Source organism: Mastigoproctus giganteus, chromosome 11 (assembly GCF_048544385.1).
Source record: "Mastigoproctus giganteus isolate SK-2022 chromosome 11, ASM4854438v1, whole genome shotgun sequence".
Taxonomy (NCBI): domain Eukaryota; kingdom Metazoa; phylum Arthropoda; class Arachnida; order Uropygi; family Thelyphonidae; genus Mastigoproctus; species Mastigoproctus giganteus.
In genome coordinates, this window is record NC_143585.1 from 55,112,901 (window position 1) to 55,130,015 (window position 17,115).

At 35.8% G+C, this 17,115-nt stretch overlaps 1 protein-coding gene across 1 annotated transcript in view; it reads right to left on the reverse strand.

Annotated features, from left to right (window-relative positions):
• The window catches only part of rg (A kinase anchor protein rugose), a 1,582,765-nt gene extending 1,567,578 nt beyond the window's left edge, over positions 1-15,187 (reverse strand). Inside the window, exon 1 of the mRNA XM_090384432.1 lies at positions 14,778-15,187. Coding sequence (XP_090240558.1) covers positions 14,778-14,939 — 162 coding nt within the window. The 5' untranslated portion in view covers positions 14,940-15,187. The remainder of the gene's footprint in view (positions 1-14,777) is intronic.
• Positions 15,188-17,115: the final 1,928 nt, after the last annotated feature.

Genomic DNA, 17,115 nt, shown 5'->3' on the forward strand with positions numbered 1-17,115 from the left:
AAGGGAGTTGAGCAAGCTAAGCCAAATTGAGGAGTATTTTAAGAATGCAAGAAAAAGTGGCAAAGCATTCATTGCTTATGTTAACAGTAGTTAGTAGTAGAAGAAAAGTGATGACTAAATTGACCCACTGGATATGAATGGCATAATAACTGTTGATCCTATTCAGATTACTGAAAACTGAATGAATATTTTCATGAAAGAAATTTCTAGGGATGAGAATATCAGAAGTAGACCAAGTAATAATTGTGAGCTATATCAGTTTGAGATAACGGAGAAACAAGGGGAAAGGAAATTGTTGAAGATACAAGTAAAAAATAAGCACTTGGTAGTAGCAAGGGGAGGTAAGAAAATCTTTGGCCATAATTGTGAGAGTATCCTTGGATTAGGGGAAATCCCTACAGATTGGAGATATGTGACTTAGTATTAATGATGTAAGAAATCAAGCTTATACAGCAGCAGACAAAAAAAAAAGGGGGGGGGGGGAGAATCAGATTTCACCAAAAATCTCCAATAGTTTGGCAAGTTTTTCCTTGAATGTATTCAAACTATTCACTTCCAATAACAATTGATGGAAGCTTGCTCTAGCAATGCAATCAACCACCTGTTGTTGGCTGAAGGCAAACTTCTGCACATCTATTCTGCAACCATCATTCCTAAAATTGAATTTATGGCCCCCCTCATGTGCATAGGCTGAGCAAGAGGGGGAAAAACCCCTATCAGAATTGTTTGCCCAAGCCATTCAAAGCCTTAAACACCTCAATCAGATCACCCAGCAGGAGCCTAGTTTCCAGACACTGCAAGCCTTTCTTGCAAAGAGCACCCCTTAGTTCCTTCCCCTCACCAATCTCACTGTCCTTCTCTAAACCCACTCCAGCAGCTCTGTGTCCTTCCCAAAATGAATCTTCCAGACAATCACCTGCCTATCTCTACCAGCAAAACTCCAGCATATCACAGACAAAACCATCTGAGCTGTCCCATCAGACTGTCCACAACTTCATATCAGACTGCACAATTACACAAGGTACTTTAACATCTGTCAAAAGTTAAACTTCAATTTCCATTCCTCAGCCCATCTGCCTAATTTTTCCAGATCTTTTTGCATCAGCATACCTTCAATACTGTCAAACCACCCTACCAACCTTTGTACCATCTGCAAAATCAGACATTAATCTTGATATAACCACATCAATAAATACAGAAAACAACAATGAGCCCAACAGTGAACCCTGTGGGACCCAACCAATAACACTAGTCCAATAGCAGTGCAAGAAGAGCATTTCACTGTCTTCTCCCACTCAACCACCCTTCATCCACAGCAGTAAATTTCCCTTAACGCCATGCCACACTGCTCCATTTGTACAGCAGTCTTTTATGTGCAACAGTTTCAAAAGCTTTCCTGAAATCCAAGTATATGATACCAAAATTATTTTTTGCATCCAGTTCCTTTATGACTGCATCATACTATCCAATAAAATTGGTCCAACAAGATATCACCTTAACAAACCCATGCTGAGTGTGAAGTACAATTGCAACCTTGTCTAGATGATCCGGCATTACTTCTCTTACCAGTGACTCCATTTTTTTCTGGAACAGAAGTCACTCTATGATCTCCCTTTGTGAATTGGGAATATATTAGCACATCTCCAATCTGCAGGGACTTCCCCTGAATCCAAGGATGCTCCCATAATTAGGGCCAAGGGTATGCTTATTTCCTTTGCTGCCTCCCTTAATATAATTGGATAGATCTCATTCATCCCAGGTCAGAGAAGTTTCAGAAGTTTTCAGAGTGTGTTTAAGAGGAAACATTACTGTGACTGAATTATAACTGCTCTCTTGCAATGGTCCTGCATTACTTCTTTAACCAGTGTCTCCATTATTTTCCCTGAAACAGAATATATCCCCCCCCACAAAAAATACATTCACACATCTCCAGTCCACAGCGACCTCCCCTGAATCCAAAAATGCTCATATAATTATGGCTAAGAGTTTGCTGCCTCTCTGAACAGACCTCATCCACCCTAGGTAACTTTTTTAAATTTAACTTCAACAATTTCTCATCCACTTTCCTCTCAGTTATCACAGAATCATTTAGCTCCTGTTTGAATTTGTTAAACGTCTGGCATCCTCTTCCCTAAAGAATTTCTCTTGTGTGAATGTAGGATGCAAAATACCTATTCAGCCTATCAACAAGCTCAGCAGGATCATCAACAGTTAAACCATCAACGTCAAGTGGGCCAATGTGATTCAGCCCCTTTCTTCTACTGTTAATATAAGTAAAGAAGTTTTTGCTAATTTTCTTGGCATTCTTTACCAGAAATTTCTCATAATCTGCCTTGGCTTCAGCAAACCTTCATTGCAACTTGAGTAGACTAGTTTATATTTACCATAGGCTTCTGTATCACCTAACAATTTAACGCATCCCATTCATTCTTCTTCTCTGACATGTGTCTCAATAGTTCATCTGTCATCCATTTAGGTCTAAGCCTTTAACTGTATTTCTTAGTTGGTATGAAAAGCCTAGTTGCTTCTATGATTACTTCCCACTTAGAATATATTGTTGGTAACAACATTAGTTGGTCCCATAGTATAAAATTTAAAAACTGTCTGAGACCACTGTAGTTTCCTTTACAAAATCAAAAATGTTCCCCTTACCCTCTTGATGGTAGTTGCTTCTTTAAGTAAATTCTACATCAATATGCTGTCACCTAGTAGTTCTTTTATCTGCTGCTTGTTAATGCATGAAGAATCTGCAGATAAAAGAATCAGTACTCCCTCTTTTTGCCTCTCTAACATGCTGCTGCTGTAGAAAAGTCATCCAATAAATCCATATAAGTCTTGCTAGTGTATGAGAGAACAACCCACAAGTTCTAGTCAACATTTGGTTAAATTCCCCAATTATAAGATAATCTGATTTACTGGCCCACTCTCTCTGTACAGCAGTACATTGTACTCACCACAGTCATTCAACCTATAAAACAGTCCTACTCTCAATTTTGTTTTCCCACCACTTATGTCACACCAAACTAACTCAATATTGCACTGGCCACCCATGTTAACTGGATGCACTGCCTTGGATTTTACATACTTCTTAATTAAGGCTATAACCCCCTGTCCTTTCTTTGTACTCCCCCATATTCAAATTCTGCAACCCTTATATCCAGTGGTGAGCTATAATGGGCTTGCAATGGGCTTGCGAGAGCCCATTGTTATTTTTTTTGAAAATTTGCGAGCCCATTGTTGAGACAATCATTTATTTTACAAATGAAATCCGGAATGCAATTGAGTATCCAGAGTCGAAACTACGGTGGGGCCCCAATCCCAGCATTTTAATGGACAATCGATCGGTTATGTATTTTAAAATTGCTTCATTTTTGATTTAATTACAGTCCGACATCTGTCTAACGAACTTCTTTATAGCGAATTTTTCTGATTCCCCTTCGTAATTATATTTCAAATAGTTTCCGGTGAACGAAGAAAATTTCCATGTAACGAACGGATTAGGAGAGACAACTTTGTATGCATTGTTCTCACCTCTGGCCTTTAGGTAATTAGAAAGCGCAAATGGGATTACCGTTGGTGATTACTGTTTCACAATGTTAGTGGTGTCCATAAAACCTATGCAGTCACATACTGAGAAGTCGCACTTGTCAATCTGTTTTCCATAGCCACTCAGAGGATTAAGAAGATTCCCGACACGGATAATAGCTTCTGGTCAATCTGTGTTGTGGTTTCCCCTTTACTCCGACAAACAGGCATATGTTTTTCAGAGAAGTGAGTGATCCACACCTTCCAGAAAATTTCTCCTGTCTATGTTTACATGGTCACAGCAGCAGAATATCCGTGTGATTCTGATATTTTGCACAGTATTCAAACAACCAGTGAGAGTAGCAACTAAGATATATAAACTTTACAAAGATGAAATGGTGGCAGATTTTGAAACTTTGTTGAGCTTTTCACTGTGTAGAAAATGTTCTAAAATATAATGGCATGCAGGCAATAATTAAAAAAAAAAACTGTATTACCAATCTCCAAAAAACTAGCGCGAATTAAGGATGATTGCTAAAGAACTTGATGTGGAAACTATAAAGATCGGTCGTGTGTTCAGGACACGATGGGCAGCTTGTAGCTTGCGGACGGCAATTGTAGGTTGGAGGAATTACCCCGCTTTGTGCAAACATTTTGAATCAGAAGTTAAATATTCTGGATTATTAAATTGACTTTTAAATTTGGAATTTCTTAAATTAGCACTAATGATCGACATCCTGCAGGAGCTCTCTTACCTTTCAGAAGCTTTACAGAATCACAATGGTAAAAGCATATAAATTAATAAATCAAACTATCAATGCTATTGCTAATTTGTAAAATTCTGAAGGAAATCATGAAGCTAAAATTGAGAGCATGTTGAAGTGGAAAGAATTTGAAGGAATCAAAATCAAAAGCAAAAAAATTACCTCGTGACAGGTTATTAAATGCATTGTTTTATCCTTAAAGGATAAGTTATTAATGCAACAGAGTGATTTTAAATTAAATAACGAAAATGACGATACCATTGAAAGAAATTTTAAACATATGCTACCCGAAATCATGGAATGTGAAAGAACTTTCGTCTCGGTGACAAGATGGTGAAAACCGAATAAGAAATTTAAGTTTTCTGATAAAATATGAAATAAAAATTAATGATTTTAGAGATTTTGTCGAAGACAGTTTATCTTTAAAATCGAGTGAAATTACCTTTTCAATTAAGAAAGCCAGAAAATATCTTCACACAATATTCAGGAAGCATGATTCTTCAGGAAGCATGATTGAGATTAGCAGTGCTGAAGCTGAGCAAGTTTTCAGTGTAATGAATAATATTGTGACAATTAAACACGTTGCAGATTATGATGACCATACATCTAAATGGAAAACCATTGCTTCAATTTGATCCGGGTCGTTATGTCAAATCATTCCTCTATAATCATCGCTCAGCTATTGAGCAAAGCAGAAGATCGACAACAAATATTAATAAAGAAGTAAATTGGCAATTTTTAGAATAAATTTTTCTTGAATATTTGAGAAATAATTTTTTTTTTTCATGTAATCTATGATTTTTGTATACTTTTTTCTAGAAAGTTTGTTTCTTATGTAATATTTGTTTTTATATTGTGGAATGTTTTGTGATAGATTATGTTATTTGTGATATGGGAAATATTTCATTATTTTTTATTCACAATATTAAAATTTTATAATGAAAAAAAAAAAAAAAAAAAAATGTATCCATTATATTTCCCTAGTTGTTAAAAAAAAAGACGAATAAAAAGTTGCACATGTGCCGAGCACGCATGGTGGATGGTTTATGTGAAACATCCTTCGCATTTCTTTTAGGTATATTGATTTGTATATATTGATTACGAAATAAAAGCTTTTTTATCGTAAATATTTTATTGCTCATTCACAGATTTTCATAATTTCTAGAAGACAAGATAGAATGAATTTATAACTAAAGTAAGAGATGTATACTTGCAAGTGCAACATATCTAAATATCTCTGTAAAATAGCACCGATTGATGTACCAATCTTAGGGGCACCTAACAATGGAATGTAACGAAAATGCGAGACGAAAAAAGAAATTGTTGACAAGTATTTGTATTGTTACAATCATACTTACTGCAGTAGTAACTTCAGGAAGCATGATTCTGACATCATATTATTCAAAAATTCAGAACTCCAGACACTGTCATATCCAGTTATCATCGTAAGGTGAGGAATGATGACCAGGTTTTTTTTAAGTTTTTTTTTTTTTTTTTAGATAGACCTAGGAACGTTTTACACATTCACTTATATGCATGGTTAAGGGGGTAATAAGCCGCATCTGTCCACCCCCTAAATCCACCCATGACTTGAGATATCATACCGGTCACTAAAAATGCATCACTCGCTCTAATCACACTACTAGTAATGCGAGCGTGGGAAGCGCCTCTGGTGTAAGCTGCGGATGACATCACTTCCATGACCGATCAAATTTACTGGGTAGAAAGTCGGAAAAACTGCGAGCCCATTGTTAAAATATTCACAGCTCACCACTGCTTATACCAGAGTGACACAACATCTCTGATATCCCCACAATGTCTGCATTTGATGACTTGATCAACAAATTCATCAAAATTATTTACTATGATCCTAACACTGGTGTACATGGAAGTTTTGTTCTTGAACTTAGTTACCCTAACACAGCCCATGTATTTCCTTGTTCCATGATGACCCACAGTTGGCCTTGAAATTCTCAATGCCTTGCTTTCCAGGCTGCCACTCATTCCGATAGAAGCAGTGCAAGAATTACCTTCACCTCTGACTATGGCTATTTTTAATCTATTAGGCCAAGCTAGCAATTTTCTGACCCACCTAACACTGACTCGATAGAATCAGCAAATATTCTTGCACTCTTTCCATTTAAGTGCATCCCATCCCTGTAAAAACAGTCTCTCCTGTTAACAAGACAGACCACGTTGAGGAAAATTCTACCCCTAGCACAATCTCTCCAATATCAAAATTATCTGAATTTTGATGCTAGAGTTGTAAGTGATTGACAAGGCTCTCATCACAAAGTGATTGACAAAGGCTCTCGTCACATTCTGGGCAGAATTGCAGCCACTTTCAAATTTAAACCAAGCTTATGACTTTTTCTCAATATTGCTCTGTACTTGTTAAATAAGTTCTCAGATCTCCTGCTCTTAATGTCATTGGTGCCAACATGTACAATATCACCTTTTGTGCCCTTAAAAGATATCTGCTCTACAATGCCATCAACATTTGCCCCAGGCAGACATACCCTGGTCCTATTCCACCTATAACTTTGAACAACATATTTCCCTCTTTTTTTTTTTTTCTTTTTTTTTTCGCACAATATATTTCCCTGGCAATGTCTATCTTATACACAAAGAGGCATCAAAGAGCAAAGTTATTAATTACAGAAGTGTCAGCTTGATTTTGGTTCCATGGAAAATAATGGAGTCATCAGCTAAACAAGTTTTGCAAGATCATCTTCACAAAGTACAGTTACACAAAATTCATGGAGTGATCTCTGCCTAATCTGATTACCTACCATGATGCAGAGGCACGGGAAATAAAGTTTTTACATTAGTAATGATTTCAGTAAAACTTTGGACACTGTTCCACATGAAAGACTGCTGTACAAATCAAAATAGCATGGCATAGGGAGAAGTAAATGATATGAATAAAGAGATGGTTAAGTGGCAGAAAACTGAGGATAGTTATAAATAGGCACTGCTCTCATTGCACTAACATTATCAGTGAAGTCTCTCAGGGTTCAGTGATGGGCTCCCTTATAGCGTTCAATACTTCTTTATGATACTGAAGCTTATTGTATAAGGTTGGCAGTGTAGTTAACGACAGGCATACTATGTAACATGATCTGAAAAAAAAAAAAAAAAAAAAAAAAAATGTAGGCTGGACTCAGAAGTGGCAATTAAGATTTAACATTGATAATGTCAAACTTCAACTGTGGTACCACCAATTGACACTATTCTGGGATTAGGGGCAGTAGTAATCGCAGAATAACATACGAAACAGGTGGTACCACATTCAAGGTGGTGAGAGAACAAAAGACCAGCGTAATTGTACAATCCAACACACAGTTCCCTGAACAATGAAGATAGGTTGTACAGGAATTTTTCCAGTAGGAACCAGGAGCTAATTATCCCACTGTATACAGCAATGGTTAGGCACCATCATGAGTACTGCATACAAGTCTAGAAGACTTATTTTAAGAATAATATGTAAAAACAAGTGCAGGGAAGAGCTACAAGATAAGACAAGGAGACAAAAGGGTACTCATCATAAAAGACGTCAGTTCTGCAACTTGAGACCTGGCTGACGTATTTAAGGCTTTAAATGGATTGAGTAAACCGAATGCTGATAGCATCCTTACTCTTTCTAGGACAACACACATAAGTGGATATAAATTGAAAAGGATGGTTGCACGATAGATGTGCAAAAATTACTTTCAACCAGAATGATTGATTGTTGAAACCACAGAGTAGTAAGATACAGAGTGGACACTCCGCTGAATTACTCCCAGCACCATCAATGTATGAACGTGGAACTAACACAGCCATCAAAACCCAGAGAGTACTAACGCACATGCCCAATGCTAATGAAGCCATTACTGTATTTGGATTTGATTAGTGTTAATGGAGTGTAGCAAGTTCGATTTACATTGGTTTTATCATTATTATAATTATAATTATTTGTGTAGTTGTCTCTGACATCGTGGATAGAAAGAAGTATTTCTTTTGTAACAAAGCTGGAGTGCGATTCTGCCGATTTCCAAAAGAACATTTAAGGTAATTTATCATAATAATTGATACAACTATGAAATATTTAATGAAATGTTAAAAAAAACTACTATTAATAGCTAATTAATAACTAATTCATAACTTATTACATTAATTAATATGAATAATGTATTGATATTAATCGAATTAATGGTTTATCTAATAATTAAATAATTTAAATATTTCTAGATGACAGCTCCCACTTATTTCAGTCTAGTGAACTGTCCACAAAAAAGTCCTAAGCATGTTTCAGTCTGTATCAGTATCTTTCTTAAAACTCCAATATCAAAATTATCTGAATTTTGATGCTAGAGTTGTAAGAAATACTGATATTTGTATTAGCAAAGGAAGCAAAGCTTATCTCTCAGTAACAGAATGGAATATATGTCACAGCATCTTTACAGTTTATGAAATCAAGGATTGTATTAAAAACTGTGGCATACTGCTTTATTATTACTATTATTAGTTTATTTAGTTTTGTTGCTTATACTACTGGGCAAATAAGTCTTGCTTTTAATTTTATGACTTAAATCAACATGCCATTTTATATAACCACCAATAATAGGTAACAATCAAAAATTCGAACAATTAGAAACGCATATATATATATATGTATGTGTGTTTGTATTAATATATTGAATAAAGTATGCATAAATCGATGTGAAAGTTACACAAAGTGCCAGTAACTAGAAGGATGAGGATAGTTGAAAAAGAAGTGTAGTAGGTATGTGAAAGAATGTTAATATCCTAAAAGTTATGATGAATTTTGAAAATTATAGGCTGAATTACTAAGCTAATAGAAGGTGGGAGAACTATAAAATAAAATTAGTACAGCAAAATACCAATAAAATAAAAAATAAAAGTAGAAAGTGGTACAGCTGTCATCATGTATCAATATTTATTTCAGCTGACATCAGATCAAGCACATTTGCCTTACCTGTATTCCACCATTATCTAAATATGTTCCCCCCATATCTGATGACAGCTATACCACTTTCTACTTTTATTTCATTGGTATTTTGCTGTACTAATTTTATTTTATAGTTCTCCCACCTTCTATTGACTTAGTAATTCAGCTCATAATTTTCTTAATTCATCATAACTTTCAGCTTTCACATATCTACTACAATTCTTTTTCAACTATCCTTACCCTTCCAGTTACTGGCCCTTTGTGTAACTTTCACATCCATTTATGCATATTTTATTCAATATATTAATACTCATTTGTATTATATATACTCTTGCCTCCTTTAATGTTTACACTTTTTGGTGCATCTGTCATAACTGACTTATTAATCTTTCATTTACTGAAACCATTTCATCAACTGAATACCTTTTTATCCTATGTAACTTTTTAAACATTACCTATGTAACTTTTTAAAAATTACCTTTAATGGGTTACATTTAACGTTCATTTATATATAGTATTAAGAAAATAAGTAAGTGGCGGACAGTAATTGTAGCATCCTCTTCACACTTTTTTCATACTATAAAAAATATATATCAATGAAAGAATGCTAAATTACTTTGTTAAAGATAATAACTAACTCAGTTATAAGGCAGTCAAAATTCTGTCACAGATAATCGTGTTCCAAATTTTCCATTGATTCCAGAATATTTTTGTGTAGCATACAAAAAAAAAAAAAAAAAAAAAATATATATATATACAGGGTGTTTCAGTTAAACATTTCGGAACTTCTAAGAGGGGTAGGGTACATCCTGACAACTCGAAATCATATAGCAATGTGGGGTCGGAAATGCTTTCCTGAAGCGGTGTTGTACACAGAAGCACCATAAAGAAAAGAGACCGTAAGTGAGAATCGTTTTAATAATACATGAAAAGAAGCAAAAGGTACATGGATTAAAGTAAGTGTTCGAAGTTTCTTCCACGGGCTACAATGCACGCCTCACATCTCCGACGCATGGACATCCGAACATTCTGGAATACTCCAGGCGAATTTCGAATTTCTTCGGCAGCTACTGCGATTCTTGCAACCAGCTCCTCAGCATTGTCAACAGGGGTGTCATAAACTAGCGATTTCATATGACCGTGAAAATTCCTTCACAAGGAAAGGAATTTTCAACAAGGATAACGACCATATCTGGGCGGTCGAGAACCCGCATGCAATACGACGTCGTGCAGCACAGATTCGATTTTCGGTCAATGTATGGGCCGGTATTATGGGAGATCACCTCATCGGACCTTACCTGTTACCGTGTCGTCTAACCGGATCTTTCTGCAGCAAGTATTGCCACAACTTTTTAGAGATGAACAGATTTCTGCATCGACGCAACAGACAATGTGGTTCCAACACGATGGAGTCCCTGCCCATTATAGCGGAGATGTTCGTAACTACCTGGATGTTACATTTGGTCAACAGTGGATCGGACGTGGTGGTCCCGTGCGTTGGCCTGCTCGGTCACCCGACCTATCATGTCTTGATTTTTATTTCTGGGGTCATATGAAATCGCTAGTTTATGACACCCCTGTTGACAATGCTGAGGAGCTGGTTGCAAGAATCGCAGTAGCTGCCGAAGAAATTCGAAATTCGCCTGGAGTATTCCAGAATGTTCGGATGTCCATGCGTCGGAGATGTGAGGCGTGCATTGTAGCCCGTGGAAGAAACTTCGAACACTTACTTTAATCCATGTACCTTTTGCTTCTTTTCATGTATTATTAAAACGATTTCTCACTTACGGTCTCTTTTCTTTATGGTGCTTCTGTGTACAACACCGCTTCAGGAAAGCATTTCCGACCCCACATTGCTATATGATTTCGAGTTGTCAGGATGAATCCTACCCCTCTTAGAAGTTCTGAAACGTTTAACTGAAACACCCTGTATATATATATATATATATATTAGTGGCTCTGGTTAGCAGCTAAATGATGCAGAGTTTGTTTCATAGGATGCCAGACCTAAAATAATAAATAAAGGAAAAGAATTAAATAAAAATTAAAACCGAAGTCAAAAGGAGTTCAGTTCATTAAATCAAAACCTAAAACAAGAGTTGAGGTTTGTTGTTATTGTTTGTTATTTTGTTTTTAGGAGTATTAGCAACTAAGGCCATATTGCTCCGGGGATATGCGGTGGTCATTCCCTGACCTTGCCGCATCCTCCGTATTTGGTGGGCACGGGCTCGAACCCCGGTCTAATCAAGAAGCGTGTGCTCCGCACTGCTGCTCCTGCCCACCTGGCTACGGAGGCACCCAAGAGTTGAGGCTAATCAAAGTGACCAGATGTAGATTTATGGAGTTTATGGAGTTAAGATCAAATAAATAATATTTTAAAATATAATGACCAGACATTGGCTAAAATGACAGTCATGTGTGCCAGTTGCAATAAACATTAATAAACCTCAGGAGCTCACAACTGATGAGTATAGTGTCTCTCACTCTCTGGGTAATTCAGAATTTCATTTTATTTTTTTTGCTTGGTGCTGCATAAGCCTCGGGCTTCCTTGCAACATAAGGCTAATAATAATAATAATAATAAATAAAGAATTTATATATACACATATATATATATATATATATATATATATATATACACACACACACACACACACACTACTGTACATAAAGTTGTGGGTAATTATAGCAGGTTTCAGTACAGTGAGACCAGTCTCACTGTACTGAAACTTTTATTATTGAACCCAGTAGTATGTACATAAAATTCTGTATTTATTAATGTTTATTGCAAATGGCACACATGACTGTCATCTTAAACTCCTTCTAGGCTACATTTTAGCCAATGTGTGGCCATTGTATCAAAAAAAAACCATTAAAAATATTTTTAAAAATTTCTTATTAAATATGTGTGAAAACATAAGTAAACTACCATATTACACTGAATAAATAAATATAAAGTATAAGAAGGAGAAAAAAAAAAGGGGGGGAAGAAAAACGTGGGGGCAAAAATAAATAGATTTGAACTGAGGAAGGAGAAAACCACCATCTGCAGCATTCCCACATTAGAACATTGCAACTACAAAAATGTAGAAAATTCTCCAGGAACTCTTCACAATGTTCCGGCCTGTTTCTATGTTAATACAATGATAGCTCTACTTTCTATGCGCTATATCATAACCGCTGTTTTGTCGAAATATATACTGATGTTTATATTTCACTTTTCTGCCATCTTTCATAGCGTCTTTTTTTTTTTTTTTTTTTTTTCTGTATAAAAATAATAATTAATTATGAATATCTAATAATCAGTGAATCGAAATGGTATCCATTGCAACTACAAAACTGTAGAAAATTCTCCAGGAACTCTTCACGATGTTCTGGCCTGTTTCCATGTTAATACAATGATTGCTCCACTTTCTATACACTTTACCATGTAAAAGGAATTAACATTATTGCCTATGGGAATGTCCACTCTGTATCTTACTACTCTGCCGTTGGAACAAACTTCAATATGATGTTGGGGGTGGGGGGGGGGATTTTCTAAAGGGAAGGAATAATGCAGTTAAACAGAGATAGCTAAGGCAGTGTTCTGGGCAGCAGCGTAGCTACCCTTTTTCAGGCCCGAAGGCAAAGAACATGTTTGGGCCCCTACTTAATTAATGAAAATAGCAAAAAGGGGAGATAGCCAAAGACACCGGGGCCCTTAATGGCCCCGGAGGCAATTGCCTTGCCTGCCTACATGGTAGCTACGCCACTGATTCTGGGGAATTCATCATATAGCAGTAAAAAAAAATAAAAAAAAAAAAAAAAAACTTCATTATTTTCAACATAAAGGAAGGACTATAGTCACCCCCCCCCCCCCCCGAGCTCTGATACTGTAGAAGTGGATAGTTCAAATAAATTCAAGGACCTAAAACTATTAGAGAGATTGGACAAGTGATATGGGAAGTAGATTTTTTTTTTTTTTTGTTTGTTTGCTGTATAGGCTTGCTTCCTCTGCGTCACTTTCCAATACTAATTGTTAATAGTAATATCTTTAAACCACCCATCCTATGGTTGAGATTTTACTCACATCCATAGTCTTTCTAGAAATCTTAACAATTTGTACAAATTCTTAGATGATAATGCAGTGAAGACAGCTGTTAATGGCCATTTTGAGAAGGCTTCATACTTTTATGTAACAGGTATTAAAAACCTGCAGGGAAAAAAAAGAACATAGCATTGACATACAAGGGCATTATATTAAAAAAATAAAATTATGATTGAAACTACCAAGAATTTTTTGAATGCCTCTCTGTTTAAATTGATAGTAGTATCATAATCAAGAATTGCTCTAGTAATATACACACACTATATATATATTATTATTATCAGTGTATTAGGTGGAGGTGCTGAACTGTCGGGTGTAATTACTGTGGAAAAATTGAGAACACATGCAGGTGGTAGATGACTTTCATCAACCAGTGAAATACCACCACTTTGCTTATTGGAGGCTTGAAGTGGTGAAACCCATGTTTAGTCTCTAGAGCAAAGTTTCCGGCATCCCCCTCTCTCCATACTTCTCTAACCCATGCATAGTACTAAGTACTATAGGTTTTGATACCTTTCGTGTTTGGGGTTTTCATAAAAAAAAAAAAAAAAAAAAAAAAAAATGGTAAAAACAGAATACCTGAAATAAAATGAAATTAAAGCTTAACATAAAAATAAATGATAGTACATAAAGCCATAGGTCCTAGGACTTGAACTGCTTCATTATTACATATATATAAGTATTTAAGAATAGATAAGTCTGATAAAGTTTGCACAAATGGAGGTGAAAAGTACACAAAGTGCCAAGGACCAGAAGGGCAAGAATAGTAGAAAAAAGAAATATTGTAGGTTTGTAAAAGGCAAAAGAATGTTAATATCCTAAAAGTCATGATGAAGTAAGACAGTTGTGAGCTGAATTGCAAAGCCAATTAGAGGTGAGGGAACTGTAAATAAAATTATTAAATAAATAAAATAAAAAAGATAGAAAATTTAAAAAAATAAAAGGTGGTAAAGCTGTCATCAAGTTATCATCATTATATATATATATATTATTTTTTATTTATTTATTTATTTTTTTTTTTTCCTTTTTTTAACATCACCAAAGGGTTACTTTTGGTAATCCAGTTTCATATATTACCACATCCGGCATATCATCAAATATACATCAGTTACTTTTCTAAAAATCACATTACTAACATAGCCAGCAACTCATGTTTTTTTTTTAATTATTATTTTTTTTAATTAACTGATCGTGCTACATACTGTGTGTGTGTGTGTGTGTGTGTGTAATTACAACCAGTATAATAATCGCATAATTTTGTAATGGTTTCATAAACAGCTGCAAACTTTCACTATATATAACAGAATTTATATATGATATGATATATATATATATATATATATACACGGAGGGTGGAACTATAACCAGAAGCTCACTGCCTATTCTTAAAATAGCCTTAAATAATAACAATATATATATATATTGCTATTATTACAAACAAACTTACCAGGTGAAGAACTGCATTCACAACTTCCTTATTAGACACCTGCCCCACCTCCACCAAACCGATCAAAACGGCAAATTTTAAGTTATCATTCAAAGGCATTTTTATGACATCTTCAGGCTTCTTCGCCTCACCGGGCATAACGTCTCCTGAATTCTCCATCATTACCTAAACGGCAGAAACACGTTCTATAAAGTTTCAATGAATGATTCCGTACATATTTTCAAATCCACAAAGCACTAATCTAAGCAGTTCACCTGCCATGTTTGTCATATAACGATAGTAGGTTCCAGTTCCCGTTTTCCACTATTGCGTATAAGAGTTATTTCATTTATTACTACACACGTATGGTATAGTAAAGGGAAAACTATATTGGCTGATTATACACAAAATAACGTACATTTTTCAACATAATAAACAAGAACATATAACCTGAGAGATTATATAACTAAACCAAAGATTGCTCAACGATTGCAACACCCAGAAAATATAACCGCACGTTTTGACACTTAACAAGCAAAATAACACCGTACAGAATATCAAAGCATGATAACATGAACTGTGGACTATTTATTTTGTGCTTACATACGCAAGAGCTAGTCTAATTACATGGACTGGAAGAAATGCTCCGCTCATTGCATTATCGAAGTTAGTAGTGGTAGCGACTGTATATGTTATAAAATAAAAAGAAAAAGGTGCGTTATATTTGAAACTCGTGAACAACACAAGCCAGATAAAGTACAGTGGGTGAAAAATATAAAAATAAAAACAGGCAGACAGAGGGAGAGAGAGAAGGAGATACTAATTAAATAATATGTGATTCTCTAATTGTTTTCAATTGTTTCTGTTCACCGCTGTCAAAAACTTGCCGTAGCGCCATTCTTGCTCCGAGATTTTCTTTCTCTTTTTTTTTTTTTTTTTTTTTTAGGACACTACAGCTGTCCTAAAATCAAGCCATTTACCATTTAAATTCTGTACTCTTGGTTTTTTTTGGCGCGGTCACTTCATGTTTCGTTGGTTTTGTCTCATTTTCGCACCGTTCTTAATTGCTTCAACTGGTAATTCAGATTACGGCTTTTTTAAATTTTATAAAGTATAAAAAGATTTTGGACAAAGAAAGAAAGAAGTAGACAGTTTTTAAAGAATATTTTCGATGTCTTCATCGGCAATAATCAGATTCCAAATTATATACGCAACACTAACTGGAGATAAAATGGAGACTAGGGCAAAGCATACTTCACACACCCTAATCATTGCTATTACTTTTTAGTCAATGCCAAATTTACCGAGGTGCAGCGGTGGGGTTACTCCAGAGCTCACCGTAGCTGCAAAACACAGGGTTCGGCGTTATGTCCACTGTTGTTTTGTATATTTATCAATGATATTGATGAAGGTATATCAGGCTTAATGTCGAAGTTTGCAGTGATACAAAGGTTGGCAGGGTTGTTAATGACAGTGATGGCGGTGTACTACTGCAACAGGATCTAGATAATTTGGGCAGATGGGCTAAGAAGTGGCAACTGAAGTTTAAACTTGACAAATGCAAAGTACTGCATATGGGTAGAAGTAACCCCAGAGAAACGTACCAACTGTGTGGTACTACACTTAAGGTGGTAGAAAATGAAAAAGACCTGGGAGTAATTGTGCAGTCAGATATGAAGTTTTCTGAGCAATGCAACAGGCTGCCAGGGCAGGTCATGGGGTTTTGTCAATGATATATAGGAATTTTGCTAGAAGGGAAAAGGAGGTGATTATCCCTCTGTATAAGGCAATGGTCAGGCCACGCCTTGAGTACTGCGTACAGGTCTGGAGGCCTCATTTTAGGAAGGATGTAGATTTACTTGAGCGTGTACAGAAAAGGGCAACAAGATTGGTGAGGGGAATGAAGGGATCCTCTTACCAAGAGAGGCTTAAGTTCTGCAAATTGCAGTGGCTGGAGACTAAGCACCTGCGCGGTGATCTGATTGAGATGTATAAGGCCTTGAATGGGTTGAGAACGCTGAATTCTGATGGGATCCTTTCACTTGTTCAGATTACGAATCTAAGGGGGCATAAATTCAAATTAAGAAAAGACAGATGCAGATTAGATGTGCGGAAATTTGCCTTTAGCCAGCGGGTGGTTAATTGCTGTAACAAATTTCCATCTGTCGTTGTGGAAGTTGATAGGTTGAATAAATTTAAGGAGGAACTGGACAGGCATTTGGAGGGAATGGTGTGATTTTTTTTTTTTTTTTTTTTTTGGCTGATGCTGCATAAGCTCATACACTTGCTTTCTTGCATCAAATGCCACTACTACTACTACTACTACAATGCAGCTACTTTTGTCCTAGTACCTTATTTT